Source organism: Trichosurus vulpecula, chromosome 3, assembly GCF_011100635.1.
Source record: "Trichosurus vulpecula isolate mTriVul1 chromosome 3, mTriVul1.pri, whole genome shotgun sequence".
NCBI lineage: Eukaryota > Metazoa > Chordata > Mammalia > Diprotodontia > Phalangeridae > Trichosurus > Trichosurus vulpecula.
Window position 1 is genome coordinate 279236352 of NC_050575.1, and position 27923 is coordinate 279264274.

General features: G+C 35.7%; 1 protein-coding gene across 1 annotated transcript in view; it reads right to left on the reverse strand.

The window, feature by feature from the left end:
* RALGAPA2 (Ral GTPase activating protein catalytic subunit alpha 2) overlaps window positions 1–27923 on the reverse strand; it is a 409611-nt gene that overhangs the window by 309953 nt on the left and 71735 nt on the right. Inside the window, exons 8-13 of the mRNA XM_036748146.1 lie at window positions 20407–20545; window positions 18197–18396; window positions 17032–17256; window positions 9105–9278; window positions 8049–8186; window positions 1626–1774 (exon numbers count right to left, since the gene is read on the reverse strand). Coding sequence (XP_036604041.1) covers window positions 1626–1774; window positions 8049–8186; window positions 9105–9278; window positions 17032–17256; window positions 18197–18396; window positions 20407–20545 — 1025 coding nt within the window. The remainder of the gene's footprint in view (window positions 1–1625; window positions 1775–8048; window positions 8187–9104; window positions 9279–17031; window positions 17257–18196; window positions 18397–20406; window positions 20546–27923) is intronic.

Sequence of the window (27923 nt, forward strand, 5' to 3'; positions counted from 1 at the left end):
CTCAACAGTCTAACCTGTCAATATTTTTGAATACTGTTACCCAGTGTTAGCTATGCCTCACAACACTGTAGCATATGTTTATTAAATAAGTTTGCCATCTATATCTTTATCTAAGTCACTGATAAAATTGCTAAAAAAGCACAGGAACAAAGACAGACCCCTGGAGTTTACCAATAGAGATCTCCTTCCAACCTGATATCAATTCATTAGTGATTACTTTTTAGGTCCAGCCATTAAACCAGTTTCAGAAATTCACTCAACAATAATATCATATTACCTCTATCTCACCATCTTTCTCACAAGAATAGCATAAGAAACTTCACAGATTAGTCAAAATTTACGCAATCTACAAGATTACTCCGATGACTCAGTCTAGTAACTGTATGATAACTGCTGTAAAAAGAAGGGGTTGGATGGGAAACATGTTCTAGTGGTAAAAACAGATTTACTAATTAATCATATATAATATATATAATTATATATATACAGATTTACTAATTAATCATATATATATATATATATATGGGGTGAGGGAGAGAAGGTAGTTAAGGTTAACGTAGAGGCTGGCAAATTGGGAGACTGTAAGAATGATGGTACCTTTGACAAAAATTGGAAAATTTAAGACAGATGAGTTGGGAGGAAGATAATGAGTTCCCTTTTGGACATAGTGAGTTTAGGATATCTTGGACATCCATTCTGAAATACTTAATGGGTAGTAGATCTATTGTCATAAGCTCAGGTCCCTCCAAACCCCCCATCAGCAAGGTATACATGGTCATTAATTCCATTTTGATGAATAGAGAATTATCAGCTACAATCATTCTGATACAATGGCAGAGTACAAGCTCTTACCATTTGACCTGATGCTGTACCTCAAGCACCCCTGGGTCTTGCAATTTACCCTACTACTGCACTAGCACCACTAGGCCTTTCCAAAAGCCCTACAGCTGAACCCTACTGTCTTTCCAAATAAAATGTGAGCCCCTTGAGAGCAGGGACTGTGATTATAAACACCACTACTTCAAAGAAAGTGAATGACAGAAAAAGTCAGTTGGGTCAATATAATAACATTATTTTGATTTTAACAAAATATTTTAACTTATTTTGTCATTTTTTTCATCCAAAAATCTTTTTTCCAGAATGAATTTAAAACTCCTCATTAAATCTCCTTGCTAAAATTAGAAAAAAAAATTATCAACAAATAGGTAAGTAGAAAAGATATAATATTCCATAACATCTTAAGCAACTATTGAACTATTTTCAGTTTACACATTATTAAAGTATATAATAAACTACTAGGTTAACTGCTCATAAAACCGTTTGATATGGTTTTAATGTCTAAATATATATGTGTGTACATATACACACATACACGCACATACAAAATAAAGTGATCTAGTCACTCTCAATTCAAAACTATTTCTAATATCAATATTCAAAAACAATAAACTACCAAGGCACCATCTCTTGTTTTAAATTCTTCATAATTCACAGAAATCCCTTATTCAATACCAACTGGGAACTCACTGCAAAATTTACAGGCAGTAAATCAATACTTTAATATTTTAGTTACACTATTAAAAATTAAAACATATCACATCAATTTCTTTGAAAAGTAAACTTACCACGTCTTTTTATTCATTGCAAGCTCCATTATCATGCGCCTAAAAATACTCAAAACAGCTTTACAGGCATCAACTTGCTCTTTCAAAAGCATGGGAACTTCAGCACATGGCTCCAATAAAAAGACATTGGCAGAATTTGTCAAAAATACCTGTAAAGCAATACAATGCTTTTAATTTTATTTTTATTCCAAAATTAAGCACCAGAAAAGATAATTTCCAAATACAAAGAGAATATAAAAAAGGATTACATAAGAAATCCTGAATCTCCATTTCACACATCTTGGGTTTTTTTTTTTAGTACAACAATTTAACATGTTACTTTCAAAACTGTCCTGTTTGTTATTCCTTCTGAATTCCTTCTGTACATTAAAAAAAAGTTTCAACTATTAATTTTTTTTGGCATCATAATTTCTCCCTCTCCTTCCAAGCTCCCTCAAATTTAAAGATAAAAAAAAAACCCACCCTTATTTCAAATGTATAACCAAACAAAACAAATCCACAATGATCATGTACAAAAGTGTATTACCTGTAAGTAAGTAACAAGACAAAAACAACACTGTTAAGAATGATGTACAGCATTTGAAACAAAAAGAAATTTAATTTCTTAAATAAAAGAAACCTATTTTAAGGGTAACCATATCTATTTCAGTCCACCAATGCATGCTATTAGTATAGTGCTAGTTTTTACTGCAGAAGGAGAAATACAAAGTATTAAAATATATCCCTGAAGATTTAGTTTAACTTTTAAAATCACATATATATTAATAAGATTATAACTTAATTCCTCTAAAATAAAATTGAACTGTGGCACAATAACAATCCAAAAAAAAAATCATGGAATGGCTTTTAAAATATTTCTCTGATTCCCTCTCAAATACCCTAAAATGAAAGAAAGATAACTACAGCCAGGCTCTGAAGGACAAAAAAAACAAACTAACAAAAAACCCTGACCAGTAAACAACTAGAAAATACATATGTTATTCTTACTGAGATTTTAAGAGCATGAATTTGTCTTTGGGAATAAGTGAGCTACCAGAGTGAACCACGTAAATTTACCACTTTAAAAATTAGTGCTGCTGTTATCTCAGGAGTAATGATGGCTTTGTGCTAATCTAGCCATATTCTTTTGCCCAGACCCTTTTTTGATGGAAGAAAAGTTATTTTAGGGATTAAAAACATGTGCAACACAGCTAAACATTTAAAAACGTGTTCTATCATCATTTATATAGCCAACTGGCTCATATGGAGATTGAATCTATAACCAACCTTCATCTCTAATCAACTGTGCTGACTAAAGACTGATTATATTCAAATTCAAAATGAGTACATAAAAATTGTGTTAATTTATAATTTTGAATTTTGTAATGTAAGAAAAAAACCACCTGAACTAAAATGGTTTGATAATTTCCTAGAAAGAAAGAAATCTCCATTAAAACTAAATCTCCCACAGGCTTTCCCAAAACAGAAATTATGAATAGCTTCATGTTAATCAAATACAATCATTTATCTTCGAAGAGAAAGGCAGAATATCTTTTAGCCAACCTACAATACATTTAGGAGTTTAATAAATTTTAAGAATGAAATAAATATTGTATCAAGCAACTGCCTAAAATGAGTGTATTAATGTACTTAGCATCCTTAATTTGAATCTACAACTTTTGATCACACCAAGGAAAAGTGTTCTTAAAGCTTCACAAATCAACACAGAGAGAAACATATTCAGATTAATCTACTCATGGTCTTTCACTTTATAAAACCTATCAAAATGACAATTAATATATTGAGGATAGAAACTATGTCCCACTTTCCTTGCCTACAGCCTAGTATAATACATTGCACACATAATAGATATTTAATGTTTGTTAAATGACATACTTCAATGCTGAGTTTTGACCACTTTTTCCTAATGAAGGCAGATAACAAGTACCAAGGTCAACAGATACAATGAAGTGCAAAATCTGGATGCATTGGGCTAAGAACAAATCAGGAGTGAAGACACAAAAGACAGTTAATAGTACCCAATTCTTGGGAGCTACAAAAAATAGGGAGCTTGTTCTTGATTTATCAACCTTAGATGATTTATGGCACAATTTAACTTACTGGAAAAAAAGGAAAGGACTATATATATATATTCTAAAAGCAACATCTATTCTCCCAACTGCTGACAAAGGAATTCTATTCTATTTGAAATACTAAGCATGACGAAGAAAGGGTATTTTTCTAGCAATTGCTTAGATAATACTCAATCACTAGATTACCTTTTCAGAAAATTATTAAGTAAAAATTATCCAGATTTGTAAAAGGTTTATATTCTTTTTTTTTGGTTTTTTTTTGGGGGGGGGGGCAGGGCAATTGGGGTTAAGTGACTTGCCCAAGGTCACACAGCTAGTACATCTGTCAAATGTCTGAGGTCGGATTTGAACTCAGGTCCTCCTGAATCCAGGGCCGGTGCTCTATTCACTGCGCCACCTAGCTGCCCCAAAAGGTTTATATTCTAACTATTCTGGCAATTTCCCATATAAAATGAACAAAGATTTTAGTTTTTTTCTATTAGCTGGTTTTAAAGATTCAGTCCACTACTGAACATGGGGTCCAGAAGACTAGAGTTTAAATCCTGTCTCAGATAATTCCTAGCTGTGTGACCCTGGACAAGTCACTTAACTTCTGTGTACCTCAGTCTCCTCATCTGTAAAATGGGGATAATAAAGCCATCCACTTCACAGAGTTATTCCAAGGATCAAATGAGATGACATAAGTACAACACTTTGCAAACTTTAAAGAGCTATAAAAACACTAATTATTATTATTATTTCTAATAATAACAACAATAACAAATGGTACCTGTCCTTGAGGGGTTTATACTCTCCTGGGGGATATAACGCATAAATAAGCTAATAAGTACACAACATATAAAAAGCAAAAATGGTAGGGAACACGAGTAACTGGGGAGACCAGGAGAGATGTCATGAAGGAAATCACACCAAGGATGTACTCTGAAGTAAACAAGGGATTCTATGAAACCAAAGTGAAAAGGGAATGCTTCCCACACCCGGGGAAGCCTCTGACTACTAGATGGAGAACACCTGGTAAAGACCATAGAGAGAAAAAAAGTTAGACTGTGGTTGGAATAGACCCCGGATAACCTTGACAAAGAGAGGAAAGGGATGAGGCATTTGGGATAAGATACAAGCTACAGCATAAGCACAGAGCAAAAGTCTCCTCTCAGCCGTTCAATCTCTCTGCCTAAAGCAAAGCAACTACTAATTTCCTGACTTGCTTTAAGGCTCATGCATCAAAAGGAAAAACAAAAACAAAACCAAGAGAACAATTCTATTCTAGATCTGACTCCTGTCAATAAGGAGAAATTACTTGCTGAGGTAGAAATGATTATGGAAACTTTGAAGGGAAGTGACCACTCCATCTTTGAATCTGTAACAGAGCAGCCAGAATAAACTGGCATGCATTCTAGATTTAAGGATTCCACAGGGGTGAGAAATTTAAGGTGGTTGTCATGGACTATAATTCTATAGAAGTCATCCCAGGAGAGAGGGGGAAGCTCTTGAGAATGAAATTCAAGGTGGGATGGAAACAGGAAGTTGTCTAGCAAAACTAATGTGATGCCTAGGGAAGTCACAGATTTTAAAAAAAAACATGTACAAAAGAAGAAATTAAGGCAGAAATAGCAGATGGTAAATATGGAAGTAGGGCATGACCCTATAAAAATACTGTCAGGAGTGGTAAAGTTTAGGATGATCATAGATCCAGAAGGTATGAATGCCAACCCTATTTCATAGATAAAGAAACTGAGGGTCAGAGAGATTTATGTGACTTTCCCAGGGTAAAATAGCTTTAAAAAAATCACTTAGGCTGGATAGTATGCCTAGGGACAATAAGAAGGTTTTGCTGTTGTTTTTAGCTATTTGGGAAAAACAGGATAGCCAAATAAATGATAGGACTGTTACTTAAAAGAAGGTAACAGTTGATAAAGAGAAAGCAAAGATGCTCTTCAACTATTACCTTCCTTGCACTTCTTTCTACCAAGAAGGATCTTTGGGATGCTAAGTGCAGAACAAAAAGGACTAACAGGAAATTAACATACAAGCAAGAGAATAGGAAGAGGGCACCTATCTGCCCATTAAGAGCTGAAGTCAAAAGACTAATATGTTACAGTCTCTAGTCCTGAAAAAATGAAGGAGTGAGGTATTGTGTTTACTACACAAAGATCTATGCTAAGCACTGAGAATACAAATGAAAAAGATGTGGTTGGGAAATGGCTAATAGCCCAATGTAACTGCAATGAGGAGTCAGGGGAAGTCAGATGAAGTGGAAGGCAGGCAACAGCAAGACAGTAGGGTGCTTTAAATGCCAGGCTGGGGATTTTATTCTAGAATACAAAACTGCTTATTAATCTGAGAACATAATCTTATAATGAATCCTAGGATCTGAGGTATGGTAAGAAAAATGCTTTTGAGAAGAAACTATTACCTATAGATTCAACCAATTTTCATAAATTCTACCTACCTTTGTGCTTTTTTCCCCTACACTTTATGTATGCTATCTCAATGGGATGTACAGAATTTAATATGAATATTAACATGAATATTCTTGTTTGGTTGAGGTCAAAATACTATTCAATTTCTAGGTATCAGTTCTTTTTTAAAGATATTTAATAACTATTTAGATAATTTTTTATAGCTTCAAGAGAGCTATTGTCTGGTACATAAATATGCCCTAAACAACTTTTAAGACAGAAATAATTAACTTATAAAACAAGCATCATGGGATACTCTGTACACTGAATTTGGAGTCAAAAGAATTGGGTTCTAACCCTAACTCGGCTCCCTAAAATCAATGTGACTTTGGGCAAGTCACTTCAGTCAATCGGTAAGCATTTATTAAGCATCTAGTAAGTGCTAGGCGCTGTGTTAAATGATGAGGCTACAAAGAAAGACAAAAGACAGTCAGTCCCTGCTCTCAAGAAGCTCACAGTCTAATAGGGGACACAACATGTGAACAACCATGAACAAACAAGCTACATAAAGGATAAACTTCAAAACATCAACAAAGTGAAGGCACGTGAATTAAGGAGGATCAGGAAAGGCTTCCTGTAGTAGTGGGTGAGATTTTAGCTAGGACTTGAAGGAAGCCAGAGAAGCCAGCAGACAGAGACGAGGAGGGGAAAAAAATCCAGGCATGAGGAGCAGCCAGTGAAAATGCCCAGTGTCAGGATATGGAAATGTACTGTTCGAGGAGCAGCCAGGACTCCAGTGTCACTGGATCTCAGTGTCCTCATCCTTAAAAGGAGGGAGATGGACTAGCTGATGCATTCCAACTCTGAATCTTGTGATCTAAAGGTACTGTAACAGCAACTACTATATGCATTCTAAGGTTCAAATTAGGACGTAGATTAAATCAAGAGCTGGCAAACTACTGCCCACAGCCGAAATCTGCCAGCTACCTGCTTTTGTATTGCCCATGAGCTAAGAATTGTTTTTAGACTTTTAAATGAAGTTATTTAAATAAAATTATTTTTAGCTTTATTATTTATTCTTATTAGCTTTATTATTTATTATTCTTAGCTCATGGGGATAAACACACGAAGTCAGGCCTCAGATGTAATTGGGTGACCCTTAGGTTATATAATTATCTTTGGTGACTCCCAAATGCACTGAGTGTAAGGTAATAAAGCACTTTCTTCATAATAACCCTATGAGGTGGAAAGAACTAATATTATTATCTCTACTTTACAGATGAGGAAGCTGATTTTTAAAGACCTTGGGTGGCTTGCCTAAGGTCACAGTGTGGTGAAGTACTAAAGGACATCCTCCAAGAATACTTCTCAGACAAATCAGTTACATGATAGTCCCACTACTACAAAATTTCCCCTACCAAAAAAAATGAATTCATCTTTTTTGTAAGCCTCCCCCTGTAAGAGCAGCTAGGTGGAACAGTGAGTGGATAGAGTGCTGGGCCTGAAGCCAGAAAGATTCATCTTCATGAGTTCAAATCTGATCTCAGACACTTACTAGCTGTGTGACCCTGGACAAGTCACTAACTCTATTTGCCTCAGTTTCCACATCTGTAAAACAAGCTGGAGAAGGAAATGGCAAACCACTTTGCCAAGAAACCCCCCCAAAAGGGGTCATGAAGTTACATGACTAAAACGACTGAACAACAGCAATAATTCTTTCTGTAAAACTACACACTAGGAAAAATAAAAATAAAAGCTCTGTAGTTGGTTAAAGTAAGAATTAGAATGAGAATTTGACAGATTCTGGTTGTAGAACATTTCAAATTTTATATGTGTTGAAAAATATTACCTGTTAATAACAGTAAATATTTAAAATGAAATTATATCACAAGAGTAAAATATTTAAGTAAATAATATTTCTTGGCTATTTTTTACTTTGTCTGGCCACATACCTGTAGTGTAGCTTGCACACCAGCTTTAATATTCTTATTATCATCTTCTAATACACAGCCTCTACTAACAGCACTAGTAAAGGAGTAAGTTCGTCCCCAGCTTGAAGATCGTTTGTGACCAGAATGTTCAGTTGCGGCCTTTTAAAAACAAGAAGGAAGATACATGAATTCAAGTATTTATTTCCAGCTGTACAAAATATTATTCCAAAGTTTTAAAAAGACAAATGTGTACTTATTCATTTTTATTCATACCTGTTTATCAGTCATGTTGCCAGTTATTCAAAAATCAAGATTGTTAATAGAGATTGTTATTGGTGCAGCTATATACACCTTTAGTTTAGAAATATGTCAAAGCATTTAATAAATTATTCACCACGAAAATATGATCTTTTAGAAATTACCTCAAACTATTTTTTGAAACAACTTTGTTAGAAATCTAAATAAAACCTAGCAATTTCTGTTGTTTTTCAATATGTTGTTTTATATAAGTGTAACCTCTACAAGACTTCTGGCTGGGTACAATAAAAAAAAATCAAATACTTGGGGCATATAATTTCAACTATACTAACTGCATGATGGCAATGCTTACAAAGACTTTTAGGACCTCCTACTAGAAAATATTATTTTGTCATTATCCTGCAAATCTTTCTCTCAGATGCTTAACAACTGAACTGATCTGGATACCTTAATGGAGACCACTTCAGCAAAACCTTTCCTTTGAAGTCTAAAGGCTATGACCCCAAATTCTATTTACAGAAATATAAAGGTTAATGTAATGTTCACATGTAAAGCATGAATATAAGAAAATATTTTATTAAACAACCAGTGTTAAAGATAGTTCATCAGAAAGGGTAGTTTGTTATAATTTGTTAGTTAAGGAATCCTTGCCGTAGAGCTCCTTCTGTGGAACCTCAAGCCCCTTTATGAGATAGCTCACAGTCTGACCATTCACAGGTCCCAAAAGCAATGCAGTTTAAAGGAAATGAGACACTGAAAGAAACCTGTCTATTTTCTATCAAAAATGTATTTCTAGCTAATGTAGCAAATAAAATAAACCTGTTTATTATCTGTCTCTGTCGCTGAAAATCCCAAATTTGCATCATCATCTTGAGTAATGTCTTTTTTATCGGGTTCCTCCATGAACAAAGGTTTGTCTTGTAGTATCCACTTTCTATATACTTTGACCACTTTTCTTGTTACAGATATGTCACAGGAAGGCAACAAAAATGCCTGAAATAATAAAAGAAAATTATGTTTAAAACATATGTCTATAAGTATTCACAAGTCACTGATAATCAAAACCATGTAGTTCAACATGTGTGTGTATGTGTGTGTGTGTGTGTGTGTGTGTGTGTGTGTGTGTGTGTGTGTGTGTGTAAGCATATGTGCGCTTAGGCAGACCTGTTGTCCTTGTTCAGTTGTATCCAACCCTTTGTGACCACATTTGGAGTTTTCTTGGCAAAGATACCGAAGTGGTTTGCCATTTCCTTCTCCAGCTCATTTGAGAGATGAGGAAACTGAGGCAAACAGGGTTAAGTGACTTGCCCAGGGTCACACAGTTAATAAGTATCTGAGGCCAGATGTGAACTCAGGAAGATGAGTCTTTCTGACTTCAAGACTGGCACTCCATCCATTGCACTCACAACTGCCCCAAGCAGACAGGTGTATACACATACTCATACACATATATACACAGAGTTTTATAACCATTTAAGAGTTACATAATCTGGAAAATACTTCATATTACATTGTATTTACCTACTTATATACATATCATATCCTGCCAGTGCAATATAAGCTGCTTGAAGGCAAAAAACCTTCTTCTCTGCTGCTTCTGTATGCCCAGAGCTTTGCACAGTGCCTTGCATTGTGCAAATATTTAGTAAAATCTGACTGAACTGAATTTTCAGTAAAACACAATACATAAAAAAATGGAATAAAAAGAAGCCCCCTCTCCCTCCTTTGGGAAATGGCAGAAAGTAGACAGTGGTGAGCTCCTTTCAGAAGTTCCATTTAAGAAGGATGCCCAAAGCAGCCATCTTGTTATTTCCCACCAGGCTGTACTCCTGAGGAGTTCATTTAATGCTCTAGGGAACGTCATCATCCTACAAGATTACATCAACCCTGAAACTCACACCTCCTCAGAATCTCCTGCTAACTGAGGCTATTCCCTGCCTCTAACTGGAGAAAGGAGAAAGTAGAGAGAGGAGGGCTCCTCCTGTCCCCTCCTTTTTGGCTTCTTTTTATGTACCCTCTCCCTCATTAGACTGTGAGCTCCCCAAGGACAGTGACTGTCTTTTTCCTTTCTTTGGATCTGAAACTACCACCGGTCTAGTTCAAGCCCTCATCACTTCACCTTGAATTATTGCATTAGCCTGCTGGTTATCCTCACTGCTTCAAGCCTCTTCCCATTCCAGTCCCATCAGCAGGCAATTTGATCTTCCTAAGGCAAAGGTCTGATCATGTCACCCTTCTATCCAATATCCACTGGCTCCCTATCCTTTCTTTGGCATTTAAAATCCTTTCTAACCTCTCCTCCTCCTAGTTTTCCACTCTTCTTATACTTTACTCTCACCCACACAGTCTGTTAACCAGTGACAGTGGTTTCCTTGCCGTTCCTTATATGGATTCAACAACTTCCAACTCCAGGCATGTCCCACATATGTGGAATCATTTTATTCTTCCTCTCTGTCTCCTGATATAGTACCTGGCTTCTTTCAAATCCCAGATAAAATCCTACCTTCTACAAGAAGCCTCTTCCAGTCACCATTAGGGCTGGTGCCTTCCTTCTTTCGATTATCTCCAATTTATCTTGTATATATCTTTGCTTGCACATCGCTGTTTGCATCTCATGTCCCCCATTAGACTGGGAGCCCCTTGAGAGCAGAAATTGTCTTTGGCCTTTCTTTGTATCCCCAGCACTTAGCATGGTTCCTGTCATATAGGTCATGATTAACAAATGTTTGTTTACTGACTGAAGAGTGCCATTATATGGAAGCAAGACAACTCTAAAATGAGAGGGTTGGACTAAATGGCTTTATAACTCTAAATTTATGATCCTATGATCTTATAATCCTCATACAGTCTCCAAAGAACTGAAAATGAATATCACAGAGAGGGCAATAAAAGGGCATATGGTAGATGGAAGCAGGCTGCATTATGTAACCAATGAGAAACTTCCAAGGAGAAAAGAAGTAAAATACATCACCAGAAAAATTATAACAGTGAGAGAAGGACTGGTCACGTGGCAAGGGGGAAGGCTGAAAGGTGGATAGCAACAATGCTTTACTGGCATCCTTGCAATGTTTGCAGAAACCAAGGAAATCCTGCAGGATATTTGACTGACCCTTATGACAAAATTATGGAAGGACATGGACAAGAGTCACACAGAATGGGCAGAACAGATGGACTACCATGGATATGGATGGAGAGAACATCCAAACTGATGAGATCATAGATCCATTTGAGTAGAGTTGAGATCCACTTTCCACTTGAAACAGTAAATACAAATTATAAGAATCTACTTCATAGCTCTGGCCACATATCATTCACTAAATCCTCATAGCAAATAAAACTAAACATTAAAGTAATTTGTTCAGTTGTTTCAGTTGTGTCTGACTCTTTGTGACCCCATTTGGGGATTTCTTGACAAAGATACTGGAGTGCTTTGCCATTTCCTTCTCCAGCTCATTTGACAAAGAAGGAAACTGAGGCAACAGGGTTAAGTGATTTGCCCAGAGTCCCACAGCTAATAAATATCTGAGTTCAGATTTGAACTCACAAACATGAATCTTTCTGACTCTAAGCCCAGCCCTCTATCCATTGTACCACTCAGATGCCCATTAAAGAAATATATTCAGGGCAGCTAGGTGGCACAGTGAGTAGAGTATCAGCCTTGGAGTCAGGAAGATCCGAGTTCAAATCCAGCCTCAGACACTTGACACACTTACTAACTCTGTGACCTTGGATAAGTCACTTAACCCCAATTGCCCTGCCTTTCCCCCTCAAGAAAAAAGAGAAAACAAATATGTTCACTATTTAAATAAGATGATTAATAAAAAAAAACTATAGTAGTCTTATATTTATATGGTACTCAAGGTTTATGGTAAGGATATATGTTTTTTGCTCTGATGAAGATCTTCTGGCATTTCTGGTGATGAAATGTATTTGGATGGGATCTAGCAAGACTCCAGTACACAAATCATCAATCACTAAGAACTATACTTTGAGAGTGGTTACTTGGAACAACTTCTTTTTAATGGATGAGAACACTTATTATCTTCTTATATTAGGGAACTTTTAGAAATTCCCAATCAGGTTCCCACCTATCTTCTATATACAAATACTTAAAGCCCATTTGAATCATAGGAAGAACAAAAAATGAATAAAGATTAAGTGATATACACCAGCAAGGCTGTAGTCAAACAAATGATCATTGGATTTGGCTTAAAATAAGCAAATATTTATTAGACTATGCAGTTCAAAAGAGGTATTTAAAAATGAAAATCTCTTAAATGAAGAGTAAAACAATATGTAAAGAATAAAATAATATGAAAGCTCTAAGCACTCTGGTTTAAGCAGAGCCAAAGGACCAAAATGAAAGTATGAGATAAAACTTAATTTTATCCAAGATGATTAATACATAAAAGTGGCCAAAAAAAATCAGAACAACAACAAAAGGAACAGTATTTTGTTGTTGTTGTTGTTTTAAGTTGTGCTTGGAATCAGAGAGGAAAACAAGGCAGGGACAGGCAAGTCACTTAAAAGAGAATGGAAATGAAGGTCAGAGGTGAAAGGGTCTACTAAAACTCCTACTTTGTTTCTGTTCCTCTAGCAAGGTGAATGATCTTCAAATTTAAACAGTAGATTAAAACTTCTTGAAAGAAACCCAAAATAAGTGAAGACACAGAGAAATCTAGTTCTCCAAAACAGCTAAAGTTCTCTGATCAATGTGAGTTGTACATAATTGATGGTATTGAAAAACATATACTATTGGGATTGTTTAACCAAAATCAATAATTATAACAATCTGTGGAACATGGTCCTCCACAATCCCTCTACCCCAATGACTCATCATGGCATAGAGATAATTCTGAACTTTTAAAGGCTCTGCCAATGATTCTAATGAAGCTGGAAAGACTGAGTACAGGTTTTATGACAGACTCTATGGGCTATATGAGAACTGATCTATCTACCTACAAAGCTGCATTAACAGAAGTTCCAGCACTAGATGATGAGGTTTATTTGGCCATGAAAAAGATTAAAACACAAAACAGCTCTTAGTCCTGGGTAGCCTCTTCCATTTCCATGCTGATGACAGCAGTGTCCAAAAAGAAGGGGGGGGAGGAACAAAAAGGACTAAGGATTGCATCATTCTTAGACATTCACAAACATTTGCTTGTTTGATATTGTTAATGTGCAAACTTTGTTCAACACACTACTTGTGGAAATGGACCACGTCCAAATTCACATTCTTAATATAAATAAAACAAAAAAACAACACCAACAACAAAAACGGCTAAATGGAAGCACGGCCTCACAAGTTCTATTCACAAAAAGCAAACAAAAGACCTGGCAAAGTTGGTCACATGGTACACTCAAAGGCAACAAGAAATATTAATTTTATCTCACCCAGAGGTACCCACACAGTACATTAGTAAACTGACCACAATAAAGATAACGGCAGCTTATTTGCCAATCTCTATGTTGGAGGTTGAAGAAGGAGGAAAATTCCTTGACACATTAACTAGATTCTTTGATGTAAGTCAACGTATATCTTAATACTTGGTGACATAAATAAGGTGATCATGGAAGAATAGACCAAAGACTGCATGGGCAGATGCTGCACAAGATGAAGAACAACAAAGGCACACAGACTACCTAGAAACCTGAAGGCTTTCTTCATGAACATTTTTTCTAAGACTGTCAGAAAGCACTGAATGTGTGAGGGATACAGTTAACACACAGAAAAGAAAAGATTGTATCTCAAGAGCAAGGAAACAAGTATTTCCTGCTGTGAGAATACCATTCGAATCTGTCTAGGGAGCCAGACCTTTAATTACTTAGTCTGTTGACAAAAATGTATTAAGTGAAAAACCTAGAAAGACTTACATGAATTGATGCAAAGTGAACAGAACCGGGAGAATGTTATACACATCGACAGCAATACTGTTTGATGAAGAGCTGCGAATAAATTAGCTATTCTCAGCAATACAACAATTCAAGAAAATCCCAAAGGACTAATGATGAAGCACACTATCTGCCTCCAGAGAAAGAACTGATATTGTTTGAATACAGACTGAAGTAGGCTATTTTTCACTTTCATTATCTTTCTTTTATTTAAGTCTTCTTGTACAAAGTGACTAATACGGAAATGTTTTACATGATTGCGCATGTATAACCTATATCTGCTTACCATCTCAGGAAGGGGGGAGGAGAGGGAGGGAAAGAGGCATAGAATTTGGAACTCAAAACTTAAAATCTTTAAAAAATTGTTTTGACATGTAATTGAGGGGAAAATAAAATGTATTATTACAAAATGTGTTAAGCACTAGTCAATAAAAACGTATTAAGAGACAAAAGACAGTCCCTGACTCCAAGGAGCTCACAGTCTACTAGGAGAGATAGTAAGCAAACAAATATATACAAACAAGCTATATGCAGGATGAATAGGAAATAATTAACAGAGGGAAGTCCCTGGAATTAAGAGGTGCTGGGGAAAGCTTCCTATAGAAGATAGAATTTTAGTTGGGACTCGAAGGAAGCCAGGAAGGTCGGTAGATGAAGATGAGAAGAAAGAGCCTTCCAGATATGGGAGACAGCCAGAAAAATGCCCAGAGCCAAGAGAGGAAGTGTCTTGTTCGTGGTACAGCATCACCGGATTGAAGAGTATGTGGCAGGAAGTAAGGTATAAGAGGACCAGAAAGGTAGAAGGAGGTTAGGTTATGAAGGATTTTGAATATCAAAGAGCACTTTGTATCTTTCTAGAGTTAGGGAGTCTAGGAACATATTTAAGAGATACTGCAAAGGTGAAATTGGCAGGATTTGACAACAGATTGGATATGAAAAGTGAGAAACAGTGAGAAGTCAAGGATGATGTCTAGATTGAGGTTAATCAGTTCCAAGGTCCTGTTGATTTTTACCTCCACAATATATCTTCCCATCCTTTTAGTTCCCTATGAAATCACCCTGGTACACAGCCACATATTTCCTTACCTATACTTCTCCAAATTTGATCTTCCTTCTTTTAATCTATTTCCTCCTTCAGTACATCTTTCATTACATTGTCCAAAAAATCTTTATGTATCACTAATCACATGATTCCTCTACCCCAAAACCTTCAAAGATCGCTCTCCAAATTTCTCAGAGCATATTACCTGGGCCTCCCCTGGACATGCATCACATTCTTATTTATATTATAATTATTTGTGGACATTCATTTTCCCCATTAAAACTTTAAGCTCCTTGAGAATGAGGTCCATGTCATATCGATCTTTGTACTGTCAATATCTAGCAAACATCCTTTAGATGTCACAATTAATAAGCACGTGCTAAGGAAAACTTGGGGCAAACTCTACAGAGTTGCTCTCTGGTGCTACACGTGGCAAGGCAAGACAAGTGCAAGCTCTGGCAGTTCTGATAATGTTTTCGGACAGACACTGAGTATAGTGTGTGTGTGTGTGTGTGTATGTGTGTGGTGTGTGTGTGCACATGCACATGTGTGTGACCCAAAGGCAAACCTCATTGATTTCATCCAGGCTCATCACCAAAAGTTAGCAAACACAGGATGAATTCTTTGGCCAGAACAACTCATTAAAGCCTTTTAACAACAAAAATGACAATGGTCACATGGCAGTAGTACTACATATTTATATATGACTTGAAGGTCTATTAACTGGTTTTTCCATAGTAATCCTCTGAGGAACACAGTGTAAATATTATTTCCTCCATTTAACAGATGAGGAAACTTATGCTCAAGATTAAGTGGTTTCCCTCTGATTACAAATCTTCTTAGTGTCAGAGTGTAATAGCAGTTTAGATTTGAAGATCTTTCCTACCCATTAATAGGCCATGTGACCTGCTTACATCACAGGAAGTCTAAGTCACGTGTTGTGGGAGGAGCCTGCTGAGAGGAAAAGGAAGGTGTGTCGCAGGAAATGCTGATAGAGCGGCTACGGCAGTTATGACAATTAGAGCTGAGGGAAAGAGAGCTGACCTGTGATAGCTGTACTGTAAGTTTTGATTGTTTTGTGGGAAGGCCCCAGCAGGGGGTGGAGAGGTTTTGGGATGGCAAGGCTCCATGCTGTTATATTATGTATCGAATTCTTTGCTGCTGTGATGGATTGGCAGATGGCTTATGGGATATGGTTCCCTGGTGTCTGAATAAATGGTTTACTTCTTCCACCTTCTATGTGGAGAGTCTCGTATATTTTGTGATACAAAACCACACAGGTATTTTGACAATTATCATCTATATTGTTATTATTGCCTCGCTGATACACAGAGGCAGAACCAGAACCTAAGTTTTCTGATTCCAAGGCCAACACTCTCATTAAAACATAATGTGTCTCTTCTGCTATGACATTTAGAGTGTCATCTATATCAGTATAAGGAGTCTTCATACCAATAAAACAGTGGATCTTTTAAAGTACTAAAGGAAATTAAGAGACAAAAAAAGATATTACCTCAATATTATAGCATTTAGTAGAAGGCACAAAAATCTGGAAGGCCATTCACCACATACACACATGCATGCATATACATACATGCGCATGCTTGTACACACACAGTGTGTGTAATAGTTTTAGCAATAAGGCATTTAAAAAAATAAAATATCAAGAAATAAAAAGTGCATAGGAAGAAATTAGAAGAATCACTGTTTAGTTACTTCATCACCTTAGTGTTTTTAGAATCGTCACCTAATATAGAAATGAAATTGTTAAGAGCCTTTCTAAACACAAAGAACGCATATAATTGTACTCACCTGACGAAATACTTCATTGATAAAGTTGACATAACCTCGTGTAGATAAGAGGATTCGCTGAACCATTTCATATACAGTGCGATGCTCTTCTTCAATGCTACAAAGGCTGGAATTACTGAGTCTTCGATCAGACAAAGTACTGCTATTAGAATGACTTTTGTCCTGTTCAGATGGCCCACTAACTTCCAACTCAGAAGCTTTCTCTTGTACTATTCCACCAACATTCTAGAAAAGAATAGTTGCAACTTGCTGAAAAGGCTTAGAAAACACAAAAACACATTAAAAAAAAAACTAAGATCCTTGTATGTTTTAGTTTGGTTTCTTTGCCAAGTTTTCTGTATACTTATTTTTACCTCCACTGCTTCTCACTATTTTGTGGAATGATGCTGTCTACAATCTTACAACATCCTTCTCTGTAAGAGGTTACAGAAGAGTTTATTTTCTTAACTAGGGTTGCTCTTTGTTATCATCTCTCTCTAGTTGGCAAGGAAAACAAATGTCTTCTGGATGAGGAAATTTCTAGGCCCCTTTTAGTCCTTATGAAAGGAAAGAGGAAACAAATGTGTTGCAAATAAAGGACAAAAAAGGAAGTGTGTATCCTTGGAACCCATAGCTGCTCACCAAGGAAGTAAGATCCTCTGGCTACAAAGACAGTTTATGGCAAAGTGAATTTAAATTATAAATGATGGCAATGACCATACCAACTGGCTAGTTCCACTCTATTTTGACAACATGGAAATTACTTGGTCCACACTGGAAAGGTTAAGTACAACACTACAAATGACTATGATCTAGCTCCTTAGTATCATGCAGGTTAAGATAAACTACCCAGATCAAATGTGAAAAATAATCCAAGAAAGAAGTTTTGTGCATAAATGCTTTTTGATTTAATGTCCATCTCTTACATCTCACTCTGTAACCTAGAAAACATTCTGGAACCAAGGAAGAATCAGATAGTATTTGGAAATGTAAAATTTCCTTAAGAGAAGAACTGATCTTTCTAAATATATACTGAGTCATGCATAACAGCATAACTTTGTAATAACTGTTTCTGGTTCTTATGCCAGTCAGCCCACTTCCCAAAAAATTCAATTCAAAATTGTTTTGGTTGTTTTATGTTATTTGGGTAAAAAAAGAAGTGAGAACAAAATGATCAGCAAAATACCTGGATGATTTTAGGCAATACTTCTCCTCCATTTTTAGTGTTCTGAGTTGTAGTTAGGTATTTCTTTTCCAGAAAAAATGTTACAATCCACTTAATAAAAGCAACACGAGCTGCCATATATGGAATTTTTGTGCTATAAGTATTTTCATTGTTTCGAGTTGCAGTAACATACACTGGTTTTGGTCTGGAATGGGGGATGTCTGGTAACATAAAAAAGTACACAATCTAGTTAAGTAAATCACAACTACAAGTGAAAATAAATATTTGCATTTGATACATCTATTTAAATTAGAAAGCTGTTATATTGATCTGGTGTAGAGATTTATTGATTCTGACACTCTCAAATCCCATTTTTAAAAGTAGTACTTTGTGGTAGCACTACCACTGTCGCCATATTAGGTTCTGATTAAGAAATAATTTTGCATCTGAATTATCCAACTATTTGTGTTTAGTCTATATTGTTGTACCAATACAAATAGTATAGTTAATATGGCATCTAAGGCCAATACACAGTAAATTTAGTTAGTGTCCTTCCTTAAGCCTTTTTTATGACTTAAAATGTAAGTACCTAATAAAATACATTAACCAAATTTATTCATTTTTAATTTGCTACCATTTTTCCTGGCAGCAAAATCTATTAAAATGGAAGGCATTTTACCTAATCACTGCATGATAATTTTGAAAGGTTTTGTTTTATTTTTAATCTAACCTTCTAGAATGTCAGGCAAATATATGTATATAAATGTATATGTAGATATATGTGTGTATATATATATACACGCATATGTATACACACACACATATTTTCAGCCCTTTTCTCCTCTACAGTAGATCTAAATATGGAAATAGCTTTGAGATAATACTTGACATATGCAGTTATCTATCTACCATGATAATTTTTCTGAATATGATTACAGTCATACATAGATACAAAATCTGTCATTTCATAAGAAGCGAAGCTTTTAGCAAATATATCTTTTAAAAAACTGACAGTATAAAAATGCAATAATAGGTAAGTAAAGTCTCAGCTACCCTTCCCCAATATCTCTCTGTCTCTCTCTTTCTCTCTCTCTCTCCCTCCCTCCCTCCCTGTCTAAAAGGTATTTTAGAGACCCTATAGTCTAATCCCCACATTTTACAAATAGGGAAACTAGGGAAGAGGAAGGCAAAGTTACTGACATAAAGTTATTCAGCAAATTCATATCAAATTTGGGATAGGAAAACAGATCTCAAGGCTCTCAGGTAGGAATTCTTTGTACTACACTAGAAAAGTTAATCAAGATCTACTCTCCAAACAACATTTTCCCTTATTCTTGCTATAAATAACTCAATGTTAAAGTCATACTACATCATTCCATGAACATCAAAAGGAGAGACTATCTTCCCTACTCCCTCAAACCCCCCAGCTACCACCAGTACATGCATTTCAAACTGCATGATTCCTCCTTATGATTTATTTTCAAAAGTACATTTAAAATTAATTTTAAATTTATTTCATGGGTATAAAAATGTCTAGAATAGGAATGAAAGGGTGAGTATACAATAAGGATTTGCCTGAGATCTGTCTCCACTCCATGGGATGCCCTTAGGTCTAGGCTTCTTCAAACTTCACATGGAAAACTTTGAAAGCTAGATCAGAAATGTATTAATGCTTCCACTATCTCTCTCAGTGCATGGAATCAGTTAGTATGTGAATACACACACACACACACACACACACGCCCTTCCTCCTACTGCTTTTAGTGTAGGCAGGATTATAATGCATTCATGCTCTCTATAACAGGACAGGTAGTTCTAGATTTTCTTATGGGCAATTTATCCACTTTTTAACCATAAATTTTAATCCTGGGTTGATTTCCTTAAATCACAATATTCTATCACCTGTTATGAGATGCTCAGGAAATGAAAACTAATTTTAATAATCCCTAAAGGAAGTAAAATTATAGCCAAAAGTAATGCATTCTAAACCAAATATAAATTATTTTTGGATTACTTGAGCTCCCTTGTGAAAATATGAATAATTTAAATCTCAGAAGAACAAAAATTGCAATTTCTTAGAAAATTCTTTAAAGGTAGAGGTTAAAAAGCATCTAGGTTATTTAACCTTTTAATATTTGAATAGTTACATATTTTAGTTAAAAATATTTTAATGATGATGTTGAGGGAAACTATTCAAAATTTAGTATATAAGTGGCAAAATCACTACTTACCTAGGACAGGCTTGTAGAGGTTGGTTAATTTTGTAAATGACGGAAACAAATGGGGAAGATAATACTTTCGAAACAAAGTAAAAAGAAATTTAAACCCAGTGTCTTGGTTCTCCTTATTCTTCCATTCCAAGCTTGCAGCCTTTGAATATTATATTTAAAAAATAATATAACATACAGTTTTTTCAAATCAACATACATTGAACTAAAAGGTTCTCAAAAATTATAAATACAATCATATTGACGGGACAAGTTGAAAACTAAAACTAAATCAATTGATGGAATCATAATATTTTAACAAAGCCCAAGAGATATAGTATGAAGAACTGTTCAAAAACAAGTATTTTAGAACTTTTTATCAAAAGCTGCCATGTTCTAATATAAGAAAATCACAAATATAGAAATATAACCATATAAAAATATTATAATTTCATGTTACTTACATATCCTAATATATTTTTCCTAGATGTCTGTAATCATCTATTTTTTAATCTTTAGTGGAAAAAATAAATTAAATATACTTGTATCAAAACTAGGATATTTACAAGCAAACAGGATACAGTAATTATGGTCTGGTCCATTCTCGATTCACTATAGTTTGCCTCCTTGGTCACACCTTTCTTTAATGTACATCCTTCTCACTTTGGTCTCATAAAAGTTTTAGCTTCCTTCAAAGCACAGAATAGGTGCAATTTCTTCTAGGAATTAGCAGTATTTTATGCACACTCTGTATTTACTTAATGGTATGTATGTTTAATCTCCCCAGTCAAATGTAAGCAATTTGAGAATAGGGACTGTTCTGTTCTTCAAATGTAGGTACTTAACAAATGTTTGTTATTGTTATTTGTTGGAATTAACTTCTTTCAACATTTATTTCAATTTTGCCATGGAACACATACTCATTACTATGAACAAAAACTTTAGAAACTCACTTCTAAATCAATTTCCTAAATATTTTTCTAAATAGTCTAGAATTTTCTAAACAAGTTTTCTAATTATGGATATTCCACAGGTTGAGAGAACCCCCTCCTTTACCTTACCACCCCATCGAGGTTATGTATTACAATTTTCATTTTGTTAGTGGCCTTAACATTTAACCTCACAACACCTAGCACAATGGTTTGCATATAATACACACCCAATCAATACTTGATAATCACCAGCAAAAGATCAAGGATCAGGCTGAAAAGATTTGCAACAGATTTTCAATAGCCAACACACTATTTAGGAAATAAATATGATTACAGAATTATAGATCTAGGAGACATGTGACGGAGAAGCTAGATTAACCTCCTCATTTTACAGATAAGGAAACAGAAATCTGGAAAAATGAACTTGCCCAGGGGCCACAGAACTAGTTTTTGGAAGAAACTGAACTAGAATTGAGGCCTAACTGAACAAATTCTTCATGCTACAATCCCTTTATTCCTACTTTATGCCACTAAGGTAACATAAAAATTTAAAGAGTTTGAGTAAGAAGAGGGCTATAAAAGTGGTGAACTTGTACAACTTGTTTTCAAAAATAAAGTTTTAAGTAAATCACTGTAACAAAAATTTTGAAGCATAAAACATAAGCAAGTTTTTACCTACATACTTTGAATACTCTGATGTTCACACAGCCCTTTAAGATTTGTAAAATATTTACAAATAATATTTCACAATAACCTTGTGAAGTAGGCATTACAGGTACACATATTATTTTCCCCATTTCGCAGAAAAGGAAACTGAAGTTAAGAGGTTAAATGACTTGCCTAAGATTACAGTGCTAATGTGTCAAAGGTAGTATCTGAACCCAAGTCTTCCTGACTCCAAGACCAGGCCTGAATGTACTAGGCCATCCTGCCTTTTAAAAGCTGTTCTTCATCTTTCTAAACTGTAGCAAAGGTCGCAAGCTATTGATTAGAATAGTAAGTGATTATTCTTATGAACACAGCTCTATTTCTAATTAATTACAAACCTTAAGTAGCAATGGTATTCTGCCAATCAATTTACAATATGTATGACTTTGTGATAGACCAAAACATATGCTCAAGTACTGTGCCTCACCAGTATTTAAAGTTTGGTGGAACTGTGAAAAAATACAATCAAGCACAATCCAATGAGGCAAAAACCCAAATAAACCATAGAAATAACTTTATAGCCATCAATGCTATAATGCAAATATAAATTATGGAACAGAGCACTCAAAAAAGCAAAATATTTCCCAATAGCCCAAATAAAAATGTTTATGTTGAAGAATGCTTATTAAAATGTTTTACTTTGATTAGGGGCTAACTTCTTTTTGGTCACAAACCAACCACTCTGGCAGCAGGGTAAAGCCTACAGACTCATCTCAGAATATTTTTAAATGTATATAATACATAAGATTACAAAGGAAACTAATTATATTGATTATAATTGTCACAATATTTAAAACAAACAACATCACAAACCTCAGATTAAAAATTCCTACCTTTGGCTAAGGTTTAAAACCTATCGATCCCACATCAAGGGGTTTTCAGAACCACCGCTGATAGAAGAGAAACTCCTTGATGGCAAGGATGGTTTCACTTTAGTACCTCCTCTTTCTCTTGGCCTAGCACAATACCTGCTTATAATAAGTACTTAATAAATGCTGGACAAATTTAGTGGAATGCTTTATTATCAAACTATAGTTCTTATCAACATCAAGTAGTCTTTCTATTTTGCAAGTATAGATTCTTAACTGATGGTGTTTTGGGGGAAGGGAAGGGTTGTTTCTTTTGTTTTAGTTTTTAGGAAACGCTAAAGAAATTATTCCAAGATGACAACTCAATCTCTATACAACGCTGGACCAAACTGCTCCCCCTCTTCCTTCAAAAAAAAAACAAAAACAAAAACCAGACCCCACATGGAGAGGAGCAACACAGGATTGCAAACAGAGGGCTCGATCTGGATTTGGGAAGACCTGGGTTCAAATCTTGAGCACTTACTTGCTGTGTGACCCTAGTTACTCAGTCTCTCTGTACATCAACTTCCTCATCTATAAAATACTAGGACTAGACTGGATGCCCCTAAAATTCCTTCTCACTCTTACTTATACAATCCTATGATGAAAACGGGAAAGCACATATTATAGGTTAAATTTACAGCCCATGAAAACTCATTGAAATGCTGGTAGGCTCAGAGACAGCATAAACAGAGCAGAAATGTACTTACAGTCAAAAAAAAAAAAAACCTGGGTTCAAACCCTGCCTTTTAGGGTTACTTGCTGTGTGACCATGGGTAAATCAATTAAAATTCTCTGAGCCCCAGATCCTTCATATCTATAGTATAGTGACAATACCTCACATGGTTGTGAGGTTCTAATAAAAATGGATATAAAGTCTTTTGCAAAATTTAAAGTGCTACATAAATGTCGCTTATTATTCTACTGAGTTTTTAATTCAAGAATCACAAGTGTGTAAGAGAACACAGGATTTTATTAATGACATGAAAAGAAAGTAACTAATAGTTTCAACCTAAGGTTTTGTATTTTTACTTTAGAAACTAGGTATGTTCTACTTAAAGGTGTTTTCTAAAAAAATATGTGCATACAAACTTGTATTTCATAAATCTAATGATGGTTTGGATAAGAGCACTTCTTGTAGTGCTAGGTATGTGTGCTTTGGCTCTGTGGAGAGGGACAGTGGCCCCCTTCTGCACGTGCTCAAATATGAAGGAAGTGCCCCAAACAAATCCCCATTAAGTAAAAAAGAATTTAAGAAAGTAGGTATATCAGAACTAAAGCATTCCAAAGTTTGTGACAACTAATAAATGACAGCCCAACATATGGTTTTAAGAAGTACAATTTACCAACTTCCAAAGACATAAAGCTTACATTGAAAAGGGAGAATATGGAGTCAGGCAAGCAGAGAAGAAATATTTTTTCTGATTTAGGAAGATGATTACCCACCAGCCTCACAATTCAAAATGTAAGATATGAATGGTCATAACTGTCTTTTGTTTTTTGCCAAGAAGCTCTGAAGAAAAAGAAAAGTAAAGAGGGACAAGGTAAAAGGAGAGAGAGAATAAATAAATGGGGGGGGAGGGGACAGAATAGGATGGAGGGAAATACAGTTAGTCTTTTACAATATGACTATTATGGAAGTGTCTTGCATAACTACACATGTATAACCTATATCGAATTGCTTGCCTTCTCAAGGAGGGTGGGTGGAGGGAGGAAGGGAGAGAATTTGGAACTTAAAAGTTTTAAAAATGAATGTTAAAATTGTTTTTACATATAACTGGGGAAAAATAAAATACTAAATAAAAAAAAGAATACGGACCTGGAAAAAAAAGAAAACTAAATCTTGTAATACCTACTGACAACAAGGATTTAAAGTGGCCTCATACCAAGCCATATATACATTTAGAAAGTTCTAATATGAAGATATTAGTTTCTAACTAAAGAATGATTTAGTTTCTAACTCAAGGTCTTTCTGACTCATCCCTGACTTAGAACCTAACATTCTACTTAGGGTTGGGAATAAAATCTGGGTCAAGTAAAAAGCAATTAACTTCAGTTAATTATTACTAGAAAACATAATGGTGCTCAAATTACCAACATCTGATTTGCAAATGTCCTGTATTCTATCAACACCAAACTGCCTCTTCCTTCACCATCTTCTGACAATCCTCTTTCACCAATCTTACTGCAGTTAGTCCTATTTCAATTCTCTTTCTAGCTGGTACAAAACTTTTTAATAGCTTCTTTCTTTCTTATTCAATTACTTGATTTTAAAAAATTCTCTTTTCTTCTCTCTCTTCCTTCATTCCACTTTCTGGGCAAAAAAAAAAATTGCTATGACTGATAAGCATTAAGACTAGAGTAGTAAAATAGTATATTAACAAAAAAGGCCAAATGTCTAGAAGATATATTCACATGAAGAACTTCGAGAAAAAGTAGAAGGGAAACATGGTAGGGAGCATTCGGATGAAGATACTGTTGTTATCATTTGGAAAGAAAGACGAAATAGATATATTCAGGAAGTCATGTTTTAATAGTAATGGGACTTCAATTACCCAGACATCAGCTAAAAGCAGGGCAGATAATGACTTACTGACTTGCTTTAGGGATCATTTCACCCTTCAGATGGTGAAGTTCACAATACAAAATGCAGTTCTGGATCTCATTCTTACCGATATAAACTTGCTTGCTCAGGTGGAGATAATACCTCGTGGATAGGGTGAAGGGTAGAAATGATAAGACTGTTGGTAAGAAGTGATCAATGTATCTAAGGATCTGTAGCAGGTCTGTGATAGAAGATGGGAAATCTCAGCATATTCTAGCATGTTTTCAAGATTTGAAAGAGCCTATTTCAAGAGGTTCAGAGAAAGGGTAAGTAGGATGACATGACATAAAATTCTAGCCAAGAAATTTTCCTAGCAGAGAGGGGAAGTACACAAGAATGAAACTTTGAGGATGCAGAGAAAATTCCAATGAAAAGTAAGAAGCATAAAGAGACAAAAGGGTAAGCACACAGAACCTTCCAGACAGTTTAAAATTTGAAAAGACATACAGGGCAGCTGAAAAGCAGAGACTAGCGTGAGCTCCCCCCACCCAGTCCCTCCAAAAACCTATAAAAAATGGCTCTGAACCAATTCTAGAACTGCAGAACCCACAAAATAGCAGAGGGAAGCAGGGATCCAGCCCAGGACAGCCTGGATGGTCTCTGGGTGAGGTCTATCCCGCACGGAGCTGGAAGCGGAGCGGAGCAGAGCCCAGCATGGGCGGCGTGGACCAACGAGACCAGGAGCCGGGCTGAGCATGCCCTAGCGCCCTAAATCAGTGAGCTGCAGTAGTTACCAGATTTCTCAACCCACAAACACCAAAGACAACAGAGAAGGTTACTGGGAAAAGCTGCGGGAGTGGAAGGAGTTCGGCTACCACCCCCAAGGGCAGTGGAGGTGGGGCAGCTACAGAACTACAGCTGCAGTTGCTTTTGGCCCCAGGCCCAGCTGGTGGGAGGAATTAAGTGGCAGATCAGAGCAAGAGTGAAGAGCCTGCTGATGATCTAAGTCCACTCTGGGTTGGGGGTTCTTGGGGAAGGAGGAGTGCTGGTTTGGCAGAGCTGGCGCATCCCCCCAGGCTTGGAACATAGAACTCTTTAGTCTACAAGCAGTCATACCCCACTAAAAAACTCAAGGGTCAAGTTAGTTGGTTGGGAATATGGCCAGGCAGCGCAAACGCACCCAGATTCAGACTCAGACTTTGGAATTTTACTTTGGTGACAAAGAAGACCAAAACATACAGTCAGAAGAAGTCAACAAAGTCAAAGAGCCTACGACAAAAACCTCCAAGAAAAACATGAACTGGTCTCTGGCCATGGAAGAACTCAAAAAGGATTTGGAAAAAGCAAGTTAAAGAAGTAGAGGAAAAATTGGGAAGAGAAATGAGAAGGATGCGAGAAAACCATGAAAAACAAGTCAATGACTTGCTAATGGAGACCCAAAAAATACTGAAGAAAATAACACCTTAAAAAATAGACTAACTCAAATGGCAAAAGACCTCCAAAAAGCCAATGAGGAGAAGAATGCCTTGAAAGGCAGAATTAGCCAAATGGAAAAGGAGGTTCAAAAGACCACTGAAGAAAATACTACCTTAAAAATTAGACTGGAGTAAGTGGAAGCTAGTGAATTTATGAGAAATCAAGATATTATAAAATAGAACCAAAGGAATGAAAAAATGGAAGAAAATGTGAAATATCTCATTGGAAAAACCACTGACCTAGAAAATAGATCCAGGAGAGATAATTTAAAAATTATTGGACTACCTGAAAGCCATGATCAAAAAAAGAGCCTAGATATCATCTTTCAAGAAATCATCAAGAAGAACTGCCCTGATATTCTAGAGCCACAGGGCAAAATAGAAATTGAAAGAATCCACCGATCGCCTTCTCAAATAGATCCCAAAAAGAAATCTTCTAGAAATACTGTCGCCAAATTCCAGAGCTCCCAGATCAAGGAGAAAATACTGCAAGCAGCCAGAAAGAAACAATTTGAGTATTGTCGAAACACAATCAGAATAACCCAAGATCTAGCAGCTTCTACATTAAGAGATCGAAGGGCTTGGAATACGATATTCCGGAGGTCAATGGAGCCAAGATTAAAACCAAGAATCACCTACCCAGCAAAACTGAGTATCATGCTCCAAGGCAAAATATGGACTTTCAATAAAATAGAGGACTTTCAAGCTTTCTCAGTGAAAAGACCAGAGCTGAATAGAAAATTTAACTTTCAAACACAAGAATCAAGAAAAAGAAATTGCAAGGGACTTACTAAAGCTGAACTGTTTTGTTTACATTCCTACATGGAAAGATGATGTGTATGATTCGTGAGACCTCAGTATTAGGGTAGCTGAAGGGAATATTCATATATTTGTATGTTCATGTATATATATGTATATGTGAGTGTGTATAGATACATATAGAGAGAGAGAGGGCACAGGGTGAGTTGAAGATGAAGGGAAGATATCTAAAAGAAATAAAATCAAATTAAGGGATGAGAGAGGAATATATTGA